This window comes from Micropterus salmoides, unplaced genomic scaffold (assembly GCF_014851395.1).
Source record: "Micropterus salmoides isolate LMB-PRFRI ecotype aquatic unplaced genomic scaffold, ASM1485139v1 Ms_hic_scaffold_13, whole genome shotgun sequence".
In the NCBI taxonomy this organism is placed as follows: domain Eukaryota; kingdom Metazoa; phylum Chordata; class Actinopteri; order Centrarchiformes; family Centrarchidae; genus Micropterus; species Micropterus salmoides.
In genome coordinates, this window is record NW_024040374.1 from 22,229,688 (window position 1) to 22,249,826 (window position 20,139).

Below are 20,139 nucleotides of genomic sequence, written 5' to 3' on the forward strand. Positions count from 1 at the left end.
CAGCGTAAAGAGCCAGCCGCCGACAGGGGCCAACCACATCAAACGAGGCTGTCAAGGGGCCCTGCTTGTGAACCGTGGCAACAAACACCTCCTGATCCTCACCTACAGCTCAGCAGCAGACACCCACCGCTGTGCTCTCAGCCACTGCCTCCACTGAGAAAAGATGTACTGGCTGGACCCCCCCCCCCCCCACACACACACACCATCAAGTAGTGCTTGTGTTAACCTCCAGCCTGCAGAGACACAAAGGGCTGCTAAAGTGTTTAAGAATGCTTTATGGATGCATGACAAGAGGAGGCTGACACTGCTGGGGGTCAGAAAGTATACAGGATGTGAATGAGATACATTCAGTTTTACTTTCAATTTGGAGCTGAGTCACACTTGATTTAAGCTGTATGATGTTTGAACTTCAAAAGTCAACTGGAAGAAGAAGACTGTAATTTTAAACGGGCTATATCGAGTCCTTTGGTCTGGTCAGCATGAATGCGGGTTACATGTGTGTACTACCAGCATCACATTACTTTAATGGAAACCTCATATGCATTATTTTTCCTCAATTAATGAGAAGTTTATATTATTATAACGATAAATGCTGCACAAGTCGTGAGACAACAAACACAACATGCACAGAGAATGATGGCCATTTTTAAGTGGCGGTTTCTCTTTGCTTACAAAGAAGCTTAAACATTGTAAATTTCACTTTATATTAACTTTATTATTTATAGCGAAGGTGTTATGCAAACTTTTCCTGTTGTATATCAACATGTATGTCTATACACAAGAAACCCTAGTATGTCTATACACAAGAAAACCTTGTACATAACAGAATACAAGAGCGTAGTCATAACTTGTCCTTTCTAAACAAACTATATACTATACCAATGACTGTAAAGTTGCAGGGGCAATATATTTGACATACAAGATATTCAAATATTTATATAGAGTGTAAATCAAATATGTATATGGAATGTAAAATAACACAAATGTGAATACAAATGCCAAAATATGATAAGCAACATGTTGCTTGTATCACTGCAGGACACTCACTTTCACCTTGGTCTCCTGTTTGACCTCCAGTCCTACTTTGATTGAGTGTGATGAGACTGCCACCTGTAGGCCATACATAATTCACTATCCATTCTATGTAACTACTGTGAAGTATATGAACATTTCAGTTTAGCCACTGAAAAGACAGCATTAAATTAATAATACATTTTTTAATTAAAACTTTACTTAACACTTTCCCATCATATCTGGTTAATTTTTAACTGTTATTTGAAAATATAAATCTAAAAGATATTCTGCATCTTGACTGTCTTGTGTTATTATGCTTTTTGGCAATTCCCCTCTCTTTTATTGAGTTATATATCTTTTTTGTGCATGTAAGAGGTTTGCAAAATTAAAAAGCCCAATGTCCAGCCCAAAGGGAGTTCCCATCTCCCACAGAAAGCTCTGCTCTGAACAGCTCGTTTGTAGTCCAGCCCTTCACTTCCTTTACTTGTGACGTCACAATGAAAACATGTCATAAAGCTTGCCAAGCGGCTAGCGGGGTCAGGCACGCGCTCAAACCAAGCTAGTCTGAGCGGAGGCCCTTTGGCTCGACTCGCCTTTGTTTGGTTTTCCATTGTAGAAATGTTGTACCTGCTTCCAGGTACTTTTTTTCGTATCACCTCACCTCCTCCAGACTCCAAGCCAGCTGAGGGATACTTGAATATTGACAGTTTTTATGAGAAGTGATGGTGGAACAAAAATGTGCTTGAATATTTTCCTCCGAAAATATTCAAGCACATTTTTGTTCCGCAAGTGTCTGCGGGGGAAGCCTGTGCCAACCCGCAGGAGGAGCGTGTGAGGCCGGCCAGCCGCCCGCTCACAGAGCCCTCTGCTCCCGCCGTCACACAGACCGCTGCAGCAACAACGGCAGAGCAAAACACAGCTGGAAGGTTTTCATACCGCTTATCTGTCTTTACATTCTGAGGAATGTTGAAACGTTTTAACCGTAGATATATTTTAAGAGCTGGTGTGTGTGTCACATTGAACATTAAGTCGCGGCAGTTGTGTGTGGCGTTGCCATATTCAACTTTGTGCATTTTATTAAGTTGCAATGACTGTACAAAATCATGCACCATCTAACTTAAACAACTGGTAATTATTCAGTTTTACTGTTGATCTTAATTGCTTGAAATCTCTATGTACAGTAAAAAAAAATACCTCAATAAGCACGTCATTAGTATATTAGTGGACATCAAAATTCTCGTGAAGATATGTAACAATGTAAAGCTAAGGCTGAACTACTTAAGTATTTCATATATCTCTTCATTCTCTACTGAGTGAAAAAAAGATAAGGTCTCCAGTAGCCTACTGTAGATGACTATCACATGGAAAACACAACGCTCCCTCAGAGGCCACACTCGATCTGACTATCTGCGATCTTCTAACTGTGCCTTAACCCTGACGATCGCTCCTCGCGATTAGCTTGGTCTCATTTAAGATGGCTGCCTAGTGTTCAGAAGTAACGCGGTTATTACATGTCAACATGTCACTTCTCAGAGTATGTGCCTTTGCCAAATGTCTGGCTCGTCGCAGTTTATTTGAAAATTGTGCTGGTCGAGTGTCTTTTGCGGACTGCTGCCAGCTGTGTGTGTCGATGCGGAACGGTGCAGTCAGACGAATATCAGGTGAGCCGAAGGAGTCTTGTCTCACAGAGATATCGCAGCCAATAACTTACAGTTAACAGGATAATCGACAAGTTCGCTCAGTTTCTTTAAGGACACTTGTGTGATTCCAATTACTCACATGTTAATCTAGAGTTACCGGATAGTTTGTGTGATGTTGGACAAGCACATTGCTGGGTTCGCTCATGTATGTTTGGTCAAACGATTAACGTTATTAACTTATCGGAACTGTCTTTTAGTTGCATTTGTTCATTGAAGTAACCTCAGATGATTTAACTGCTACTAATACAGCTAGGGACTCTATAAGAAAAACCTGTGGGCTGCTAATGATCCCAAGATTTTAGTCTGCAATATTTATTGTAATATCTAATGGTACTGTTGTTTTTTAGAGACACCCTTGCAGCTTCAAAGAAGAAATGTTTCTTTTGTAATTCCAAAGACAGAAGATGGAAAGAAACGTGTACTGGAACAGTCTCAGTTGTTAGACGGTATGTTATTGAAGACGACAGATTGTCATTGACATTTCTAACCCTCAGTACCAAGTGGTGGATCAGCGTTCTGTGTCAGGATTTCTTCTCTGTGTGCTGCCAACCCAAACTGTGTTTTTTTTACTGTTTTGTCCAAGACTTCAGATAGATATGCTGATAGGTCCTGAAGAGCCACACATCACAGTAATTGTGTGAACATTGTGCAATATACTTTGACTTACGCAGAGTTTTGTTTTCCTGAATTGGTTCCTATAGTATGTGTCATAGATTTGTTTTGCTTGCTAGGCCTAATCAGCTATTGTAGCCTGCAGCCTCCTAAGTGTATTACTCTGAAAAGGACTAGTCAGTAATTTTATTTACTGACGTTAGATGCCTTTTCTATTTCTCCCTGTCAGTGCTTGAGGCCAGGATCCACCAACTCCAATCTGATGTCATTCTAGATGTCCAACATGCAAAGGTGCAATTTGTTAAAGCCCCCTCCTCTGGAAGAGGGGTTTTATCTGGTAAGAGTCCCAAAAACACACCTCAGGAGAAAACTGACATTCACAAATCAGGACAGACAGTTGCTAAAGGAGCTTCTAAATCTCAGCCCAGCCGCTGGATGGAGAAATTAACTGAGGAGAAGAAAAACAAACTCAAGAAACAGCAGCACCTCCAGCAGAAAATACAGAAGAATGTCAAGGAGAAACCTACAGCCAAATCTAAAGGTAGCAAAAGCAGCTCAATGTTCCCCGGTACAGCACATAAAACTATATCTACCACAGCTAAAAAGACTGCGCCCTTGAGTCTGAAACTGTCTGATGAGATTCGTGCTGCAGTTTCTTCAAATGTTTCCCCCACTGCTGCAGGGACAGTAGCCATGCCACATAAAGTATCTAAAGGGAAACAAAAGGACTCCAAAAATCAGTTTCCTGGTAGAGAGGGCCAAAAGCAGACTGTTACCGATGCCCAGGTCAGGGCGAAAGAGCTGGCGGAGGTGGAGGAGCTGGAGAGGAGGCTAAATCAACAAGTAAGCCAGTGGACGTCTTCAAGTAACCCAGGATGCCTACATGAGGACAGTGAAGGAACTGCATGTGCGGACATCCAGCTGAGCATCCGCTCTTACCTGGAGGCGTGTGTGTTTGCTGGTGAAATTCAGAGAGCACACTGTTTCCTCCTCAGCCAGCACAGAGTTATGAGTCGACGCAAACATCTGAAAACAGCCGTCTACAACATCATGATGAGGGTGTGGGCCAAGAAGGTGAGTTCAACAGCTAAGACACTATGGTTTAACACTGAGCCGATGTGGGTCTGGCTATGGCTTTTCTGACAAAATAAGGAAACGTAATTGTGTGTCCCAGAAAAATGTTCTTTGTTTATGTCAAAATGTATTGAAAGTAGCACATGTTTAGCTACTGCTCTTTAATGCTATGTCTTTACAAATTATATTAACACAACATTAAATATAGTAGGTTGAATGGTCACACTTGTATTTACAGGTTCAAGAAACCTGACTAGATGACAAGTCAAATACAGTATTTTCTACATTACTTGCATTGTTGCTGGTTAAAACTGATAGCACTTACTTAGGAATTTGTTACATATGAATGAGATACACATTCTCTCTCTCTCTCTCTCTCTCTCTCTCTCTCTCTCTCTCTCTCTCTCTCTCTCTCTTTATAGGGCACGCTAAACCAGATCGGTCGCATGTTCATTCTGTTAGAAGAGGCTGGTCTGAAGCCAAATCTAGGATCCTACTGTGCTGCTCTGGAGAGTATGGGCCGTAATCCCAAATGCTCGCCAAAGATTGTCACAAGGTATATGTACCCACACCCACACACACACACACATGCGATTTATGAAGAGCTGTGTTTGTGCTAGAAGCATTTGACAAGTTAACACATTTGTTCAGTACCATTTGATATTTAACAAGAGGGCTGTAAGACCATGGGACAGAGATTTGAGTGTGTGCGGTGAGCTGTGGCAATACAGAGACTTACCAGCAGGGGTCATGCTATGCTCATGGTTTACACTTTTGCACTCTCTGAGTTCTGGCATTTACTACTTACAGCACAGTGGGACTGAAGATGCAACAGGTAAATCATCCCAGCAGCATCATAGTGCATGGGCCTTGACTGTATCTCTCCATACTTTTGATATGGGCAGGCACAATGCCCTATTTTCAGATCACCCCATATAAGTGCAGTAAAAGACTTATGGCTACATCCGCACCGTCTGGTTGATTTGTGTATTAATTGTAAATTAAGGCATGCTTTATTTTTAGTGCCTGTCAGTGTTCAGTGTCTCTCCTGTATTAAGCTGACAGATACAACTGTTCCTAACGCTGTCCCTTTCCCTCATCACGGATATTGTTTCCATGGCAACCCACCGTCACACGGTCATTTCTTAAAGTTTTTGTCAGTTGTGCAGGTTTCTGTAATAATAATTCTAACTTAAAATTGTTTTGCTCAGACAAACTAGCAAGTTCTTGCAACTTGTTTATCGAGGACAGCCTTGACAGCCAGTAGCCCAGTTGTGTCTGAGTAGTAACTAGGTCATCCTGACAAATCACTGTTAAGTATTATTAATTGAGTTGTTATGCCACTGTGTCAGCCCCACACTTTGATTTATTACATGACACGTAGCACATGGAGTATACACCTACTGGGCACAGCTCACAGCTTCAGCAGAAGACTACATGTGTCACAGTGTGTGTGTCTGTTTGATGGCAGCCAATAGAATCAGCTGGCCTGCTGCCCAGGCAGAGGCAGGGCTCATATTAAATTTTCTTCTTTTTTTGAGGCGCCTAACATTGTTTAGTTATTATAGCAGGAAAAACTACAGGACAGAACATCTTTGAAATGGGCTACATGAGCCTTGTCCCAGGTTAGGCGACGTGTCTTTCACTGTCAATTTCAAGAATACATGTAAACAAGGCTCTCTTGCTCCAAAGCTATTCAGATAGCAGATGAGAAATATATATATTTTTTTCTATCTGACTTTGGAGTCAGTGTCCTTTGTGGGCCATTGTATCCAATGATCCCTTGAATTCTGGTCAGGTGTGTAGTGGTGCATTCAGGCGTTTCTTGTCAACTCCAATATATTTTGTAAATATTATATGTCTATGTTGTATTTATCATGTGTCACTCACATGATCTGGACTGATTAAAAATAAACTATTCAAGGTATATGTCTAGCTTTCTAACAAGAACTCTTGGTTCTTATTAGAAAGCTGGACATATTAAACAGCCCCTAAGCTGTTACAGATAAATGGAAGGTAATGGATGTGTTTACTTGAGCCGAGCCTGACTGATCACCATGGCTTACGTTATCAGCCAACTTTAGCTTATCACACATAGTATATAGGTATTGGTTAAGTAACAATGAATTGCAGTACAAATATGCGAGTTTGGATAGATTGGTTTGTAGTCATTTAGAAATGGTGTCGCCATTACATCGTTTGTTCACCAGACAGCACTGACAGGTTAATTTTTCAGCTGTGAAATGTCCTGTCCTACATATCTCCTTATCAAAAATGTTTGTGTTAAAAAAGAAAGTTGTTGGGTATCTGATTTTATTTGAAACTCTCAAATATCAATATTTGCATCGCCCTCAAATATCCAGTATCTGTTTTGCGCTTATATTTGTTATTAAACATCACAACTTGTAGTGTAAACTGGGATTACATTTTTTTGGATAATCTTTTTGAGGTTTTTTACAATTTAACAAGAGCTGCCTGAATGCAACATAAGTTTTGGTGTTTCTGACATATTGTAAGACTCTCTCATTTGGAAAGGGAGTGCAGGTTCAGCCCCGGGCCTTCAGTCTTCTGAAGGTCTGTCCTTCATAGACTGTGTCCATTGAAGAAGGCACCTTGTGAACTTGGGAAGAGCTAGTGTCTAATCACACCATGCAAAATATCACACTCCTACAACTGGAGTTTGCAGTGAAATGATGAAATGTTATCGCTCCCCTTTGTTGGTGCTGGCTTGATTAGTTGTTTGAGAGCTTCATCAGCCTCAGTCAAGTCGAGTGCTTCTGCACAAAACTCACACACACACACACACACACACACACACACACACACACAGAGTCAAACATACTTTCCTCCTGGACCCCGGGGACATCATCCTATGCAGCTTGGTCCAATAGCGGCACAGGTGGCAGGGCGGTAGGGTTGGGGGTAGGTATTTGGTTGGTCCATCGATCACTGTAAGCTGATGCTCATATGACATCGTTGTTCTGCAGTGGTGCACTCCTGCTCAGTCTTTTGCCTCTCTTTTCTCCTACCTTCCTCACTATCATGATTTTCTCTGTCACTCAGTTTGTTTTTTGTCTGCCTATTTTTTTTCTTTGCTGTGTTGTCTCCCCCCTTTATTATGGCCCAGCTGCTGTACTCTCCTAATATCACTCTCGCCTCTGAAGTCTCCCCTGCAGCCTCCTTGCCCTTAGTGTACCAATCAGTTCCCCTCTCCTCTGTCTCTTTCACGCACATACACACACTGACTCACGCGCATACACTTATATTAAGTTTTCCCCTTTGTTAGTGCTGTGTCCTCCAGTGCTCTTTGCTCCCTAGGGTGCAGCAGAGCAGTCACCAGGCTGATTATACTCTATCTTTCAACCTCTCTGCTCTCTTTGTTCCTCTGGACCACACTGCCAGAACCCAGACTAATCCTCTCTTTGTTCAAGGCTTTCTCATTTACTCCTACCAAAATTGCACATTGCATCACAAGAGGCTCCAAGGCACAAGTTAAAATACAAAAAAAATTTGACCTCTTTGGCTTGCTTTAGAAATATTTCCAAACGTACACTTCATGACTTTCAACTATAGACATATGAAAGAATATTGTAATACTGTGTTTTCTTCATTGTAATTATTCATTCGTGTGCAGAAGCCTGCTCACTTCTGGTTAAATTAAGTGGATGGAGGTTGCTGAGCCACGGTTTCCTCCAGATTGTAATTATTGTGCTGATATTTATAATTATCTTTCGGAAAAGGTGTGCAGGGTGAAGCTGAACTGTATTATTATCTGTATTGATGCCAAATGGATTTTCCTCACTTCTGTGTCTTGGCTTTGTCATGTAGTTCTGCTGTTAACCTCTGGGTAGCAGTGCAACCAAAGGTAGCCTTCAGGCGATCTTTGTTGGGCAGGGCCCTAATACCTCAAACCGTGTGTGGCACTAACAATGTTTTAGCCTTAAAGACATGCGGAAAAAATATAGTGCATAATTCAAACTGTAGGTCTTACAATTAGCATACAATACTCGACAATTCAGTAATCTACTTAAGCTAAAATGCAACTGAGCAAAATGTGAAATACACTGCTAATAATATACAGTATCTCACAAAAGTACACCGCTCACATTTTAGTAAATATTTGATTATATCTTTTCATGTGACAACACTGAAGAAATGACACTTTGCTACAGTGTAAAGTAGTGAGTGTACAGCTTGTATAACAGTGTAAATCTGCTGTCCCCTCAAAATAACACATCACACAGCCATTAATGTCTAAACCGCTGGCAACAAAAGTGAGTACACCTCTAAGTGAAAATGTCCAAATTGGGCCCAATTAGCCATTTTCCCTCCGCGGTGTCATGTGACTTGTTAGTGTTACAAGGTCTCAGGTGTGAATGGGGAGCAGGTGTGTTACATTTGGTGTTATCGCTCTCACACCCTCATACTGGTCACTGGAAGTTCAACATGGCACCTCATGGCAAAGAACTGAGGATCTGAAAAAAAGAATGGTTGCTTTACATAAAGATGGCCTAGACTATAAGAAGAGCCTGAAACTGAGCTGCAGCATGGTGGCAGGTTCCACAGGACAGGTTCTATTTAGAACAGGGCCCGCTATGGTCAACCAAAGTTGAGTGCACATGCTCAGCGTCATATCCAGAGGTTGTCTTTGGGAAATATACGTATGAGTGCTGCCAGCTTTGCTTGGTTGAATGTGTGGGGGGGTCAGACCATACGCTGCACACTGAATCAAAGTGGTCTGCATGGCTGTCGTCGCAGAAGAAAGCCTCTTCTAAAGATGATGCACAAGAAAGCCTGCACACAGTTTGCTGAACACAACACGCAGACTAAGGACATGGATTACTGGAACCATGTCCTGTGGTCTGGTGAGACCAAGATAAACTTATTTGGTTTAGATGGTGTCAAGCATGTGTGGCAGCAACCAGGTAAGGAGTATTCTTTGCGCCCCAGGCTTCAGAGGCAGCTGCAACAACGGGGATGAGAGGCTAGGACACCATTGTCCCCCCTCAAAGGTTATTCCTCCCTGTTTGTCATCATGCTTCTGTGTGGAGCCGGGATGTGATCACACCTGTGTTTTGTACTATACACTGTTGTATACGGATGGGCAGTTCTTTCATCGCTAGTGGTGTTTTTCAACCATTGTGTTTGCAAAACTTCTGAAGCCACGAGCTGAAGATATTGAGCTTGACTGAGTGAGAGCATGCGTGAGGAAAGAGGCTGCGCAGTGTGTGCACGAGCAGTGAGTGACCCTGCATTAGAGACCACTCCTGGCTCTGATTGGTTGTTTTGACTCAGGAACAGTGGACTCTGGAAAATGGCATTAGGAGCAGGAGGAGGAAACCAGAGAATCAGATTGTTTTTACAGATTATGTGTCTCATGTACTACTGTCAGGATTTAGTCACAGTTTCAGCAAATATGACAATGTTATTTTTTAAAGAATTCCCTGCTGCTGCTTTACAGATTAGTAGCATTATATTCCAAAATTCATGAATAATTTACACAAACAAAATATTTATCACTTTAGCCCCTAAATCTCACTAATCCCAGACGAATAAAGATCCACCAGGCTGAAAATATTAATTCAAAGGCCTTCCTAGGTATCATATACCAAATTGAGTTATGGAATATTCATGTTATTACACCTCTCATTGGTATTCCAGGGACTTGGACCACACATTGGCATTATCTGCAGTCTGCAGTACTCATGGAGACTGTGCTCTCTCTAGATCTCTAGGAGATTCTATTTAAATAAACATTTCACTGATGTCGTTGTCAGCGCCAACCTGTGTGGATTAAACTTATACTTTGAGTCTGACACAAAGGCCTGTCAATGCAAATACTAAAATTTATATTCTGCATCTGTCAATCAGGGCGGAATTAATCAGGAGCCCAGCAAGTTAAATTATCTTAATCCCATTCCCACTTCAACAGGCAGGTCAGAAGGTTGTGAACTCTGAACCGTTTCTTTTCCATCATAATAACCAGAACCTAACCTGATACAGTTAATTTTTAAGAATTTTAATAGCAACGTATTACATGTTATTGGTGAGAAGGACCAACATCTGGGACTTCGAATATGGCTGCTAAACAGATGTTGCGTGTGAAAATTGATTTTGGATGGCAAGCAATAAACAAAAAAAATAGTCTATTTCATGGAAACGCACACATTTGTTTTCCTACCTCTCACGACAACAAGCTGAGTTGCAGTCAAATCAACAACTGACCTAACTCTAATAGCGGATCATGAAACAAGCCATCTTGTACTTTTCTACTTAAACACATACACAAATGTAACGGCACACAGCTATGCATGTATCATGGAAAATAAAGGGAGGGGCATAACTAAAAAAATTATTCCAGTAGACCACAGCATAAACAAATGTAGAACTTTATTGTGTCGAGCACATAAGATTATATTTTGACAATACGTTCTATAGTTTTGTCTGTATAACTGCTGTAGTTGGGATGGGTGGTCGAGGAATCCTGTAGTGTATTTCTGTGTTCTCTTATGTTCCTGTCAGGAATGAATTACAAAGAATTGACCATTTCTGCTGTTTTATCCCTTGTATGTATTACATAGCACAATAAGTACATAAGTGTTAAGACACAGTACACGTCACAATGATGTAATAAACTCTCAGATGCTGTCAGATCGGTTTACTGCTACTATAACACAGCCCCGTTGATTATGCTACTGGCAAATCTGACTCATAGAGCTGTTATGAGTCATTTGGGAGTGACTGGACATGATGTTTGTATCCCAAATAAACTCCAGCTAGTACAATTTAAAAGCCAGAAATCTCAGAATCTGGAAAAATAATTGTTGAGTCACTAGTTGTGATGAGTGTCCCCAGGTCCCCACAGATATAACATGGTTAAAACCTGTTTCAGTGACAAATATAAATCTGGTAGGCCAACTGCATGTCCCTGTTTATCCAGGTGTCTGAGCCAAATGGAGGAGGATGGCCTGTCTGTGGACGACGTGTTCAGCCGGTGCGCGTTCCGGCAAGACGAGAGAGACATGGTACTAAAGGCCGTGCACATCGCCCGGCCGGACTACCAGCCCTGCCTCAAAGCGACCACAAGCCAGTGCTCCTCAACGCTGGTTCAGGACTTCTACATTAAGGTATGAGAGGATAGCTTTGACCTGTAACAAAAAGGTTGAGACTGGAAACCTCTTTATTAATATTTAATTAATATTTATTTATTGAAAGCCTTTTAATAGAATCATAATGCAATATACAGTTATCACTAAATTGATAGTATTATAATCTCTCTTTATTTTGCAAATGGTTACTGTTATTGTGATTCAATATATTGGCATTTAAAAGTACAGAAAACCTGATCTAGTTTGCATGGGCTTTAGGATTATTCATAAGTAAAGGTTGTTGAATTTATTATTGTACGTTGATGTCCCAGTAATGGATGCATGCTTTATACTGCCTGACTCTTTCTTGGGTTCACAGAAAATAAAATGACTATTTATATCACTGAAGTCATCATAACCAAAATAATGTACATCTGTGTTGGCTGGTAGTCTTCATGCTTCAATCTTAAACTAAACTCAGTGGATAGAGACTACTACATGTTAATTATGGGATGGCAGATATTTGTGTTTCTTTAAAAGGATGCGATGTAGAGTAAGCTTCTTTGCTAATACATGCATTTCATTCTAAAAACATTATAGAAATGAGATAAGGAAATGTATTTAGCATAGGGCTTGATAATCGAGAGTATGTGTGACTGTAAATACAGATAAGAGTTATTTTTTGGCTTATGTATGTTTTGAGAGTCAAAGCACCAGAGACGCTGGGAAAGCTGTCAGAAGGCTCCAGTGTGACTATGAAAGATTTGATTGTCACCCCTTCACAGCCAGACAGGCACTGGCCTATTTATAGTGAGCCAACTCTGCTTACTAATGGGTCCTCCGCTTTCCCTGCCTCTCCTCCTCCTCTCACCTCTCCTCCCTTTTTTTCCCACCTCCCTTCCCCTCCCGATTCTCACATGATTCATTAACAGCCTTTTGTTCAATTGCAGTATTTTTAGCCTCAATCCTTGCTCCACATTTGCTTTGGTCTTCAGCTGAGTGACATATTTTTGGTCTACTTTATCTTATTGTTGGCCTGTGTGTGTGTGTGTGTGTGTGTGATTTTAGCAATCAGCAGGTCATGTATTTTTATCTTAAGAGTTTATGTTCAACTGTGCCACTTGGTGAAATGTGAAACAGGTCAAATGTGACTGTTCCATTACTATTGCCTCTGATTGCATTTGTAAGGTTGGCTTACTTGTCGGTTGGCTATCTGACTATGACTGTGACTTTTTGGCAGGTTGGTTTTAATGAGTGAAAGGCTGTCCAAATAACTGGTCCACTAGATAACAGAGGAGCAGACTGGATGGTCTCCGGAGGATTTTGAATCAGTGTTAGCAGCAGACACATAATCTAATTAGAATATTGTTTGTTGATTGTTTGTGAGATGGAATTTTGATTAGGTTGATGCTCGTACAAAATGCAGTTTGATCTAGTTTCAACTTGTCATCAGAGATCGCATGGTATCATTTGATTATTATTTTCATCTGGAAACTGGCCTATATGTATGTGTGTGTGTGTGTGTGTGTGTGTGCGCGCTCATTTTGTCAAAACATTTCATTTTGCTTTCTTCGTAATACTGAAAGTAGTTTTTAGACTCCTCATCTCTCCTGGTCAGATCTTGTTAATCCATCCGTTGAATGCATTGTGTGCTTGACACAGTGGGGACAAGAAGGAAACACACTGTTATAGGTTTGGAAATTGGAATTCATTCATTCAGTATTCAAATAAGATCACACAGCTGTACTTTCTTTAGAGATTTATTTTTTTCTTTGCAAACCAGAAGGCTTTGTAAACCTAAAGTTTGTGTTTTCAAAACTATCATGCCAGCACATTTTTCACTCCTTTAGCTATCTATTGATTTCACCCCGGTCTACTAATAATGAGGTGTTTGCTTCTCTGCTCATTTACTGTTGCGAAGTTGTAATATGAGCTATAATGTAAGAGATGTCTGGCGAGCAATATGTGTACCACACTACCTTAAGCTTTGCTCTGGCTGCTGTCCATGCTACATCTCTCAGGCTTGATTTACAGTCTATCTTGTCGGCTGTCTATGAGCTAATAAATGTTATTACTGCTCTGCTACAGCCAATCGTGCCTACAACCTTTCTACCATGTGCACAGATAATTACGTATGGTTTTTATTGCCTTGGCAAGGTCACTTTCTCTATAAAGAATAACTGACTTTTAAAGCACTTTTTTTTCCTTTTAAGACATTTGTGTGAAAAGTCTGTTGCTTAGTTGGTCACCTAGCTGGTAAGATGTAAGGAGCAGCGTATTAGGGGTCTGTTAGTGAGGCGTTTCGATTGTGAGGGGGGTGATTTACACACAGCAATTCAGTTCAGGCTATTTATAATCACTATTGTCCCTAGCATACCATTTTGTTTGCTGGATTTATTTCAGCACATGCATTTTTATACTCATCCACAGCTGCTGTAAGTACCAGGGACGTAAACCATCAGCCCTCTAACTCACTATCCAAGCTGCATGTCTCTAAACCTGCTATTTAATTTCACTCTTTGTTTACTTTCTAGCAATACCGAGCCGATGTGTGTCAGGTTAAAAGTCGGTTTAACACTCTGTTGTCAGCAGACTGAGATGGTCTGATGACTTAGCCTTTGCTCACTCTCTTTGATTCTTGACCTGAATTGATCCTCTCAGGCAAAGCTAATCCCCTAGATGTGTACTAGCAACTTCCAGAAATCAAATGGTTACATTTATGTAGGTTAGTGTTGCTTACAATAAAGGTCAGGGCCAGACAATCTGACAAATTGAGAGGTTAAACACAGGGCAAAAACATCTCTTAATGTCATACAGTAGGAAGCAATCATTATTTCTGTGGTTCTTTGTCTCCTGTGTGTGTGTGTTTGTGTTTTTGTTTGTTTGTTTTAGAGGGCAGACCACCAGTATCCGAAACTGGACTTCACACAGGAGGAGCTGGAGGAGCGTTTCAAACATCAGCTCAGCATGGAACAGGCCTGCACTGTCACAATCGACTCTGTGGAGGCCTCCAAGCCCGTCACTAAAAACATGGCCAAAATGGTAAAAAAAACAAACACCTGTTGCCTCCCTTGATCTTCATCGCACTCTCTCAATAAACTAGTGAATTGTGTTGTTGTATTGCATTGAGATGGCTAGAAATGTCTATTTAGAGTTCTGGGTTGCTAAAAAATCTGCAACAACTTTCAAAAGCTGTGTGTTATGAAGTGGAGTTAATGTAATTAATTGTAGGTGGTTTGGTGTTCAGTCTGGACAATCTATACCCAACCTAAAATCCTTAAGCATACTAGAGGTATAAACATCAGTATGTTAGAGTCAGATTAATTGTGTCCTGTAGGAGTATCTTCCTGTTTTGTGCTGTAATTTTGCCTCTTGAAACTGTGAAAAATCCTGCTGATTTCCTGAAAAATCTAATGTGGCTCACAAGATGCAGAGCGTAGTGGGAGCATTTATCTTGGCAGTAGCCTGGTTTGTTTAGAGTAATTATACTAATGTAACACCATTTACGTAGAGGTGATGTATTGGCATTTAAAATATGTTTTTTGTCTAAGGGTACCCATTTTGTCCTATGAGTAACGTTTCTCTTCTTCCTCTCGTATAAACTTTGAAATGATATGCATTTAGGTCTGACAGGTTAGAAGAAGAAACATTATATTCCCGTGGTGTGCCTTCTTTCCAACTGTGGCATTTACAGTCCGTCCTGGCTCGTCTGCCTGTGCAGATGGGCTACGTGGGAAGCGAGCAGGCTGAGAGTCCCTGGTGGTCAGGAAGCATTTACAGACAGGCAAGGCAGAATAATAATGTATTGTAATGGAGGCCTCTAGAGAAAACGCAGAGTCACCTCTCCATCCACAATCCAGACTGTGTCTCTGCTTCAGTCAGACTGAGTAAAACTCTTCAACTGAAGAATGAACATTTAACACACACACACTCATACACAGTGATGCACACACATATTAACACAACCACCTGCACATGTACATACATGAACAAAACTGCTTACCCATCTACAGATTCTCATTTTGTATGGTTCAGTGACTCCTTTCAATGTCAGTTGGGAAAATCAATAATATTTAAGCTAGCACTGAGGCAATTACATTTCCATTGTGTATTGGTGAACTCTAGCCCTGTAAAGTTACATAAAGAGTTCTTAACTGTGATAAAGGTTAAGGACAATGAAGAAAGAGACCTTAGTATATTTTAGCATTATTGATTATCTTCCTTTTTCATTTTAAATTGGACAGCCAGCTAACCCAGTACTGTTATGCGTTCTCACATTGTGATGCATATGTTTCTCTAATGGGTTATGAATATTAAATATTTAATTAAGCCTGCAGCCAGAACAAGCACTTGCTTCAGCAGTACTTACCACATTACTTTTTTGGTGCGCTATAATTATTTTTTTAGCTATAGTAGAGTTAAGAGAAATAGCCACATCGTCTGGTGGATGATTTAAAACATTAACACTTTATGTAAAAGAAATGTTTTGCTTTCTTGTTAAAGGAGTATTTTGACATTTTTAGAAATGCACCTGTTAACTTTATTGCCAAGAGTTACATTAAAAGATCAATACCACTCTCATGTCTGTATGCTGAATATGAAGCTATAGCCAGCAGGCGATTAACTTAGCTTAGCATAATAACTGGAAGCAGAAGGAAACACTGGCTTTGTCCACATAACCACAACAAAGATTTAACATGTTAAAAGTGGGAAATGCGATTCTGACAAGTGACACAGCAAGTCATGTAACCTGCTAAAAAGCTAACATGCAGAGAGGACGAGATTGTCTCAGAGCCAGCATCAGACTCTCTAGATACTCACAACTCTCCTGCTACTATAGCTAACATCATAACAACAGCATGTCTTGGCAAACTAGAAATCAAGCTGAATGTCCGTGGGCAAGTCATTTAACGTTACGTGACACTCAAATAATGGCTGGAATGCTTTCAGTAGTGTTTGTTTCCCATTTAGAGAGCCAGAGCTGTGTACAAACACCAGACAGAACGGACAGCTAATGGACCCTGAGGGGATATTCACTGAATTTGACCAAAAGATGTGTATTTGATTAGACTTGCATACCCCACCTTCAATTAGTGAGCCAGGCTTGCAGTTTCCTTTTGTTTTCAGTCTTTGTGCTAAGCTAAGCTAAGCTGAGCTACTTGCTCTCAGTCTTTTCATCCAACTCTCTTCAAGAAAGCAAATACTGAGTGGACAGTATTTAAAAAATGCCAAGCTATTCCTTTCAGCTTCAGTCTACTGGAATGTAAATGATGAAGGATGATTTATCAGTGATACCTTGTATACATCCCAACTGCAAACCTTTTTAATGGTTGGAAGGAAAATAGGTTGTGCTCCTTCCAGTTTAATTCTGAGATGAATATGTCAGTGCCCCAGTTGAGTTACTCTCGTAAGGACAGTCTGTTTTTTCCCTGTCGTCTGGATGTGTCTCAGCCAAACAAGCCTAACCATCAAATAGAATGCACACTCATGTTGCACAATACCTTGTGTCCACTGAGAGGTGGCCCCATCTTCTGCTTCACAATTTATAATGACTTTCCATTTGGTTCATGCGGCATGTGATTAAAAAAAGGATTGCTGCAGCGTTTTATTTGACACATTCTGTAAGGGTTTCCTGCTGGCAGTCACTCTCATGAGATGGATGACCTCCAGTCGTGTTGTCCTTTCAGAGGGAGCTGCTGACGGATCAGCGGGCACATTGGCAGAAGATCCTCCTCCAGGCTCTGAGGGAGAGCAAGATGATCCTGGCTAACACCAACACCAAGGACTACAGACTTAACCTTTATCCCTACCTCTGTGTGCTGGAGGATAGCGAGTATGTTGACATCATGATACAGGTAATACAAACCATCTGACCCAGTTTACGGCTCAAAGAAATGCCAGGAGTCTAATATTTAACAAAGACTGGTCAGTGTTTGAGTCAAAGAGATTTGATTGACAGTACCTTCACTTTACTACAGCTGTATAAAAAAGATGTGTAGTGATGTCACTGTTACGCTCCTTTGTTTTCTCGACACTGCTGTTGTGCAATACGACCAATCTGGGAAACCACAAAACACAAATCAAGTAGCTGTGACGGTGACAGCCTGCTGTTAAAGCATCAGGCTTCATCTTTGGCAGCAAAGGAGAGCATGCTTTGATCACATATCTTTGCTTCCAACGTAGACAAATACAAAGGATGTGATGTCAAGTCATTTTCACTTTGATTTTCCCTTCTGTTGCTTTTTCATTAAACTGAATCTGGTCTGCCAACTGATCTGCCTTTTGTAACAGAATTGTCATAAATGTTTTCTTCTGTTTGACCTTTCGAAACGTGTCCTACTCTTGTCCAGAGTGTCGCCAACCTGCCTCCCAGCGGAGAGTCACTGAAGATTTTAGCCAGAGATCTCGGCAACAGGGTCCACACCAAGTACTCCGTGAGACAGAAATACCAAAATCAGACAGTGGAAAAGTTGGGCAACATTTACACCGCTTACACAGAGCTGCTGGCCAAAGATACTAAGGTAGAGAAATCATCATGCTCCAGATTATTTTTCGCAAAAGGAAATGTATCTCCTTTTAGTTTAACTGCACAACAGAGCAACAAAAGCTGAGAGCCAGACTTGTTTTTTTATTTGGGTGTATGTCATGACTAATCAAAATGTTAAAATTAGTAATTAAACATAACATATTTGTTGACAATCCACATCAACGTTGCGTGATGCCGTAATACTTAAGAAAACATTTTTTAGCATTGTAGTTATAAAATCTAGACACACTATATGTACTGTACTGTACAGTAAACACTGCATAGCCAGTAAAGGTGCAAACTGAAGGACATTGCAGCTCATTACTACAGCTCCTGTAGCAATGAGCTAAGGGAAAACACTAATTTCATCACGACTATAATAAGCAATAGCTCATTATACTGCAGTGGCAAGATACACAAGTTAGTTAAGGTGTTTGTTTTATACAAGCTATTTTACATGCAGCCTTTGTAGTTAAAATGATGCCTATTAGTGTTTTTTTGTTGTTGTTCTGACACAAAAACATAATCCAACTTCTTACCTACTTGTCTGAGTCCTCTCTAGAGATGCACTGATAGGACATTTTCAGTCCCGATATGATACCAATGCCTGGGCTTTGGATATTGGCCAAGGCCGAGTACCAATCCGATATCAATGTAAAATGAAAACTGTATTTCTCACTGTAAGGAAGACACTGGGAATCATTCATCATGTGTAAGATTTGGCACCTCATGCATTTTCTTATAATTAATAAAGTCTTATTCACCGCTGTCATAAATAAGGAGAGCTGTACACGTGCATTTGTTATGATTACATCACGATGAAACATTAGCAAGCTGACTACTTTGCTAACACAGCCAAACATCAAGCAAGTGCGACAACTCAAGACAGAGCAATATTACTTACTAGGCCAACTGTCTACAAAGAAAGAATGCCAGCGTTTGTCTTGCAGCTTTTTATTTCACAAAGCTCTTGTCTTGGTAGCTCTCATTTTCAAGCTTCTTCCGTCAATGTCCTCTTCTGTCTATTTGCCTCTGCCAGTAGTTAGCGTTACGTTTAAAGAGGCTGCTGAGCCCAGTAATGTATGACTCTGGCTCGATAACCCCATCGCTCTTCTCCAGCAGCAGCATAATGTTGCTTAAACTTGGATGGCAAGCTAGCCAACAAAGCTAGACAGCAACCAACGCAATGAATTGAATTAAATAGATCAGCCCCAGATTTGGCATTTTGTCACCGATAGTACCGTCAGTATCGGGCTGATATACGATATCAGTATTTGATCGGTGCGTCTTTAGTTCTCACATTACATATTTACATCTTCATGCTGCCATGAAACATGCTTTTGATGAGATCACAAAATAAGTTCCTGTTTAAGATCTTGGGGTCTCTCACACATGTTGACATGCCTCCCAAACACTGTAGCTTGTGAAGACTTGCAATTTCTTAGTGTTTTGCAAGAGATATTAATATAATCATTCTCTGTCCTTACTCGTTGAAAACAGCCCACTTCCACTTTTCTCCCCCTAGGTGCACAACCTCCTTCCCAGGGAGCAGTGGTGTAAGCTTGAGGCGGAGCAGAGTTCAGGACCCACGCTACAGGGAGGAGAGACCCATTGGCCATACATAGTAACCCTGGAGCTGGGCACTTACATGGTCGATATGATGGTCAAGAACCTTAAAATTAACAGTGACATCCTGAATCCAGCTTTCGACAGGAAGCTCATCCCCATCCTCTACCACATGTACACCTTCCGTAGCACACGGCAGGTACAGTAGATGGCCACATCTTTCCAAGTGCTCACTCTGTCTTTTCCACAGGTATATCAAAGGAGTTGGTAGCGATCATGCTAAAGTGGTCTAAATTCAAATAGACAGAGCTTTGATAACCTGGTAACAGGATTCACGAGCATTAACCCATTCCAAAAAGAATATCCTTTCAACTGAGATTTATGCAGAAAAATGGTCAGGGATTACACTTAAAAGGATCTCCTGCAAACTAACATTGTGAGGAAAAAAATGTGAAACGGTTTAAAAATAAAACTCAGTGACCTGTTCATTATGAGAACCCATCAGTCAAATCAAATTCATATTCACTGTGATAGACAATTAGTCTGATTAAGACATACC

At 40.8% G+C, this 20,139-nt stretch overlaps 1 protein-coding gene across 2 annotated transcripts in view; it reads left to right on the plus strand.

Moving 5' to 3' along the window:
• The first annotated feature begins 2,478 nt into the window (after nt 1-2,478).
• polrmt (polymerase (RNA) mitochondrial (DNA directed)) overlaps nt 2,479-20,139 on the plus strand; it is a 49,834-nt gene continuing 32,173 nt past the window's right edge. The window contains exons 1-9 of one of the 2 annotated variants that reach the window (XM_038716230.1): nt 2,479-2,675; nt 3,062-3,160; nt 3,556-4,400; nt 4,823-4,956; nt 11,341-11,527; nt 14,381-14,530; nt 17,176-17,343; nt 17,839-18,009; nt 19,540-19,779. In XM_038716230.1, the coding sequence (XP_038572158.1) occupies nt 2,534-2,675; nt 3,062-3,160; nt 3,556-4,400; nt 4,823-4,956; nt 11,341-11,527; nt 14,381-14,530; nt 17,176-17,343; nt 17,839-18,009; nt 19,540-19,779 (2,136 nt within the window). In that variant the 5' untranslated portion in view covers nt 2,479-2,533. The remainder of the gene's footprint in view (nt 2,676-3,061; nt 3,161-3,555; nt 4,401-4,822; nt 4,957-11,340; nt 11,528-14,380; nt 14,531-17,175; nt 17,344-17,838; nt 18,010-19,539; nt 19,780-20,139) is intronic. The other variant, XM_038716231.1, reaches the window with a different exon arrangement.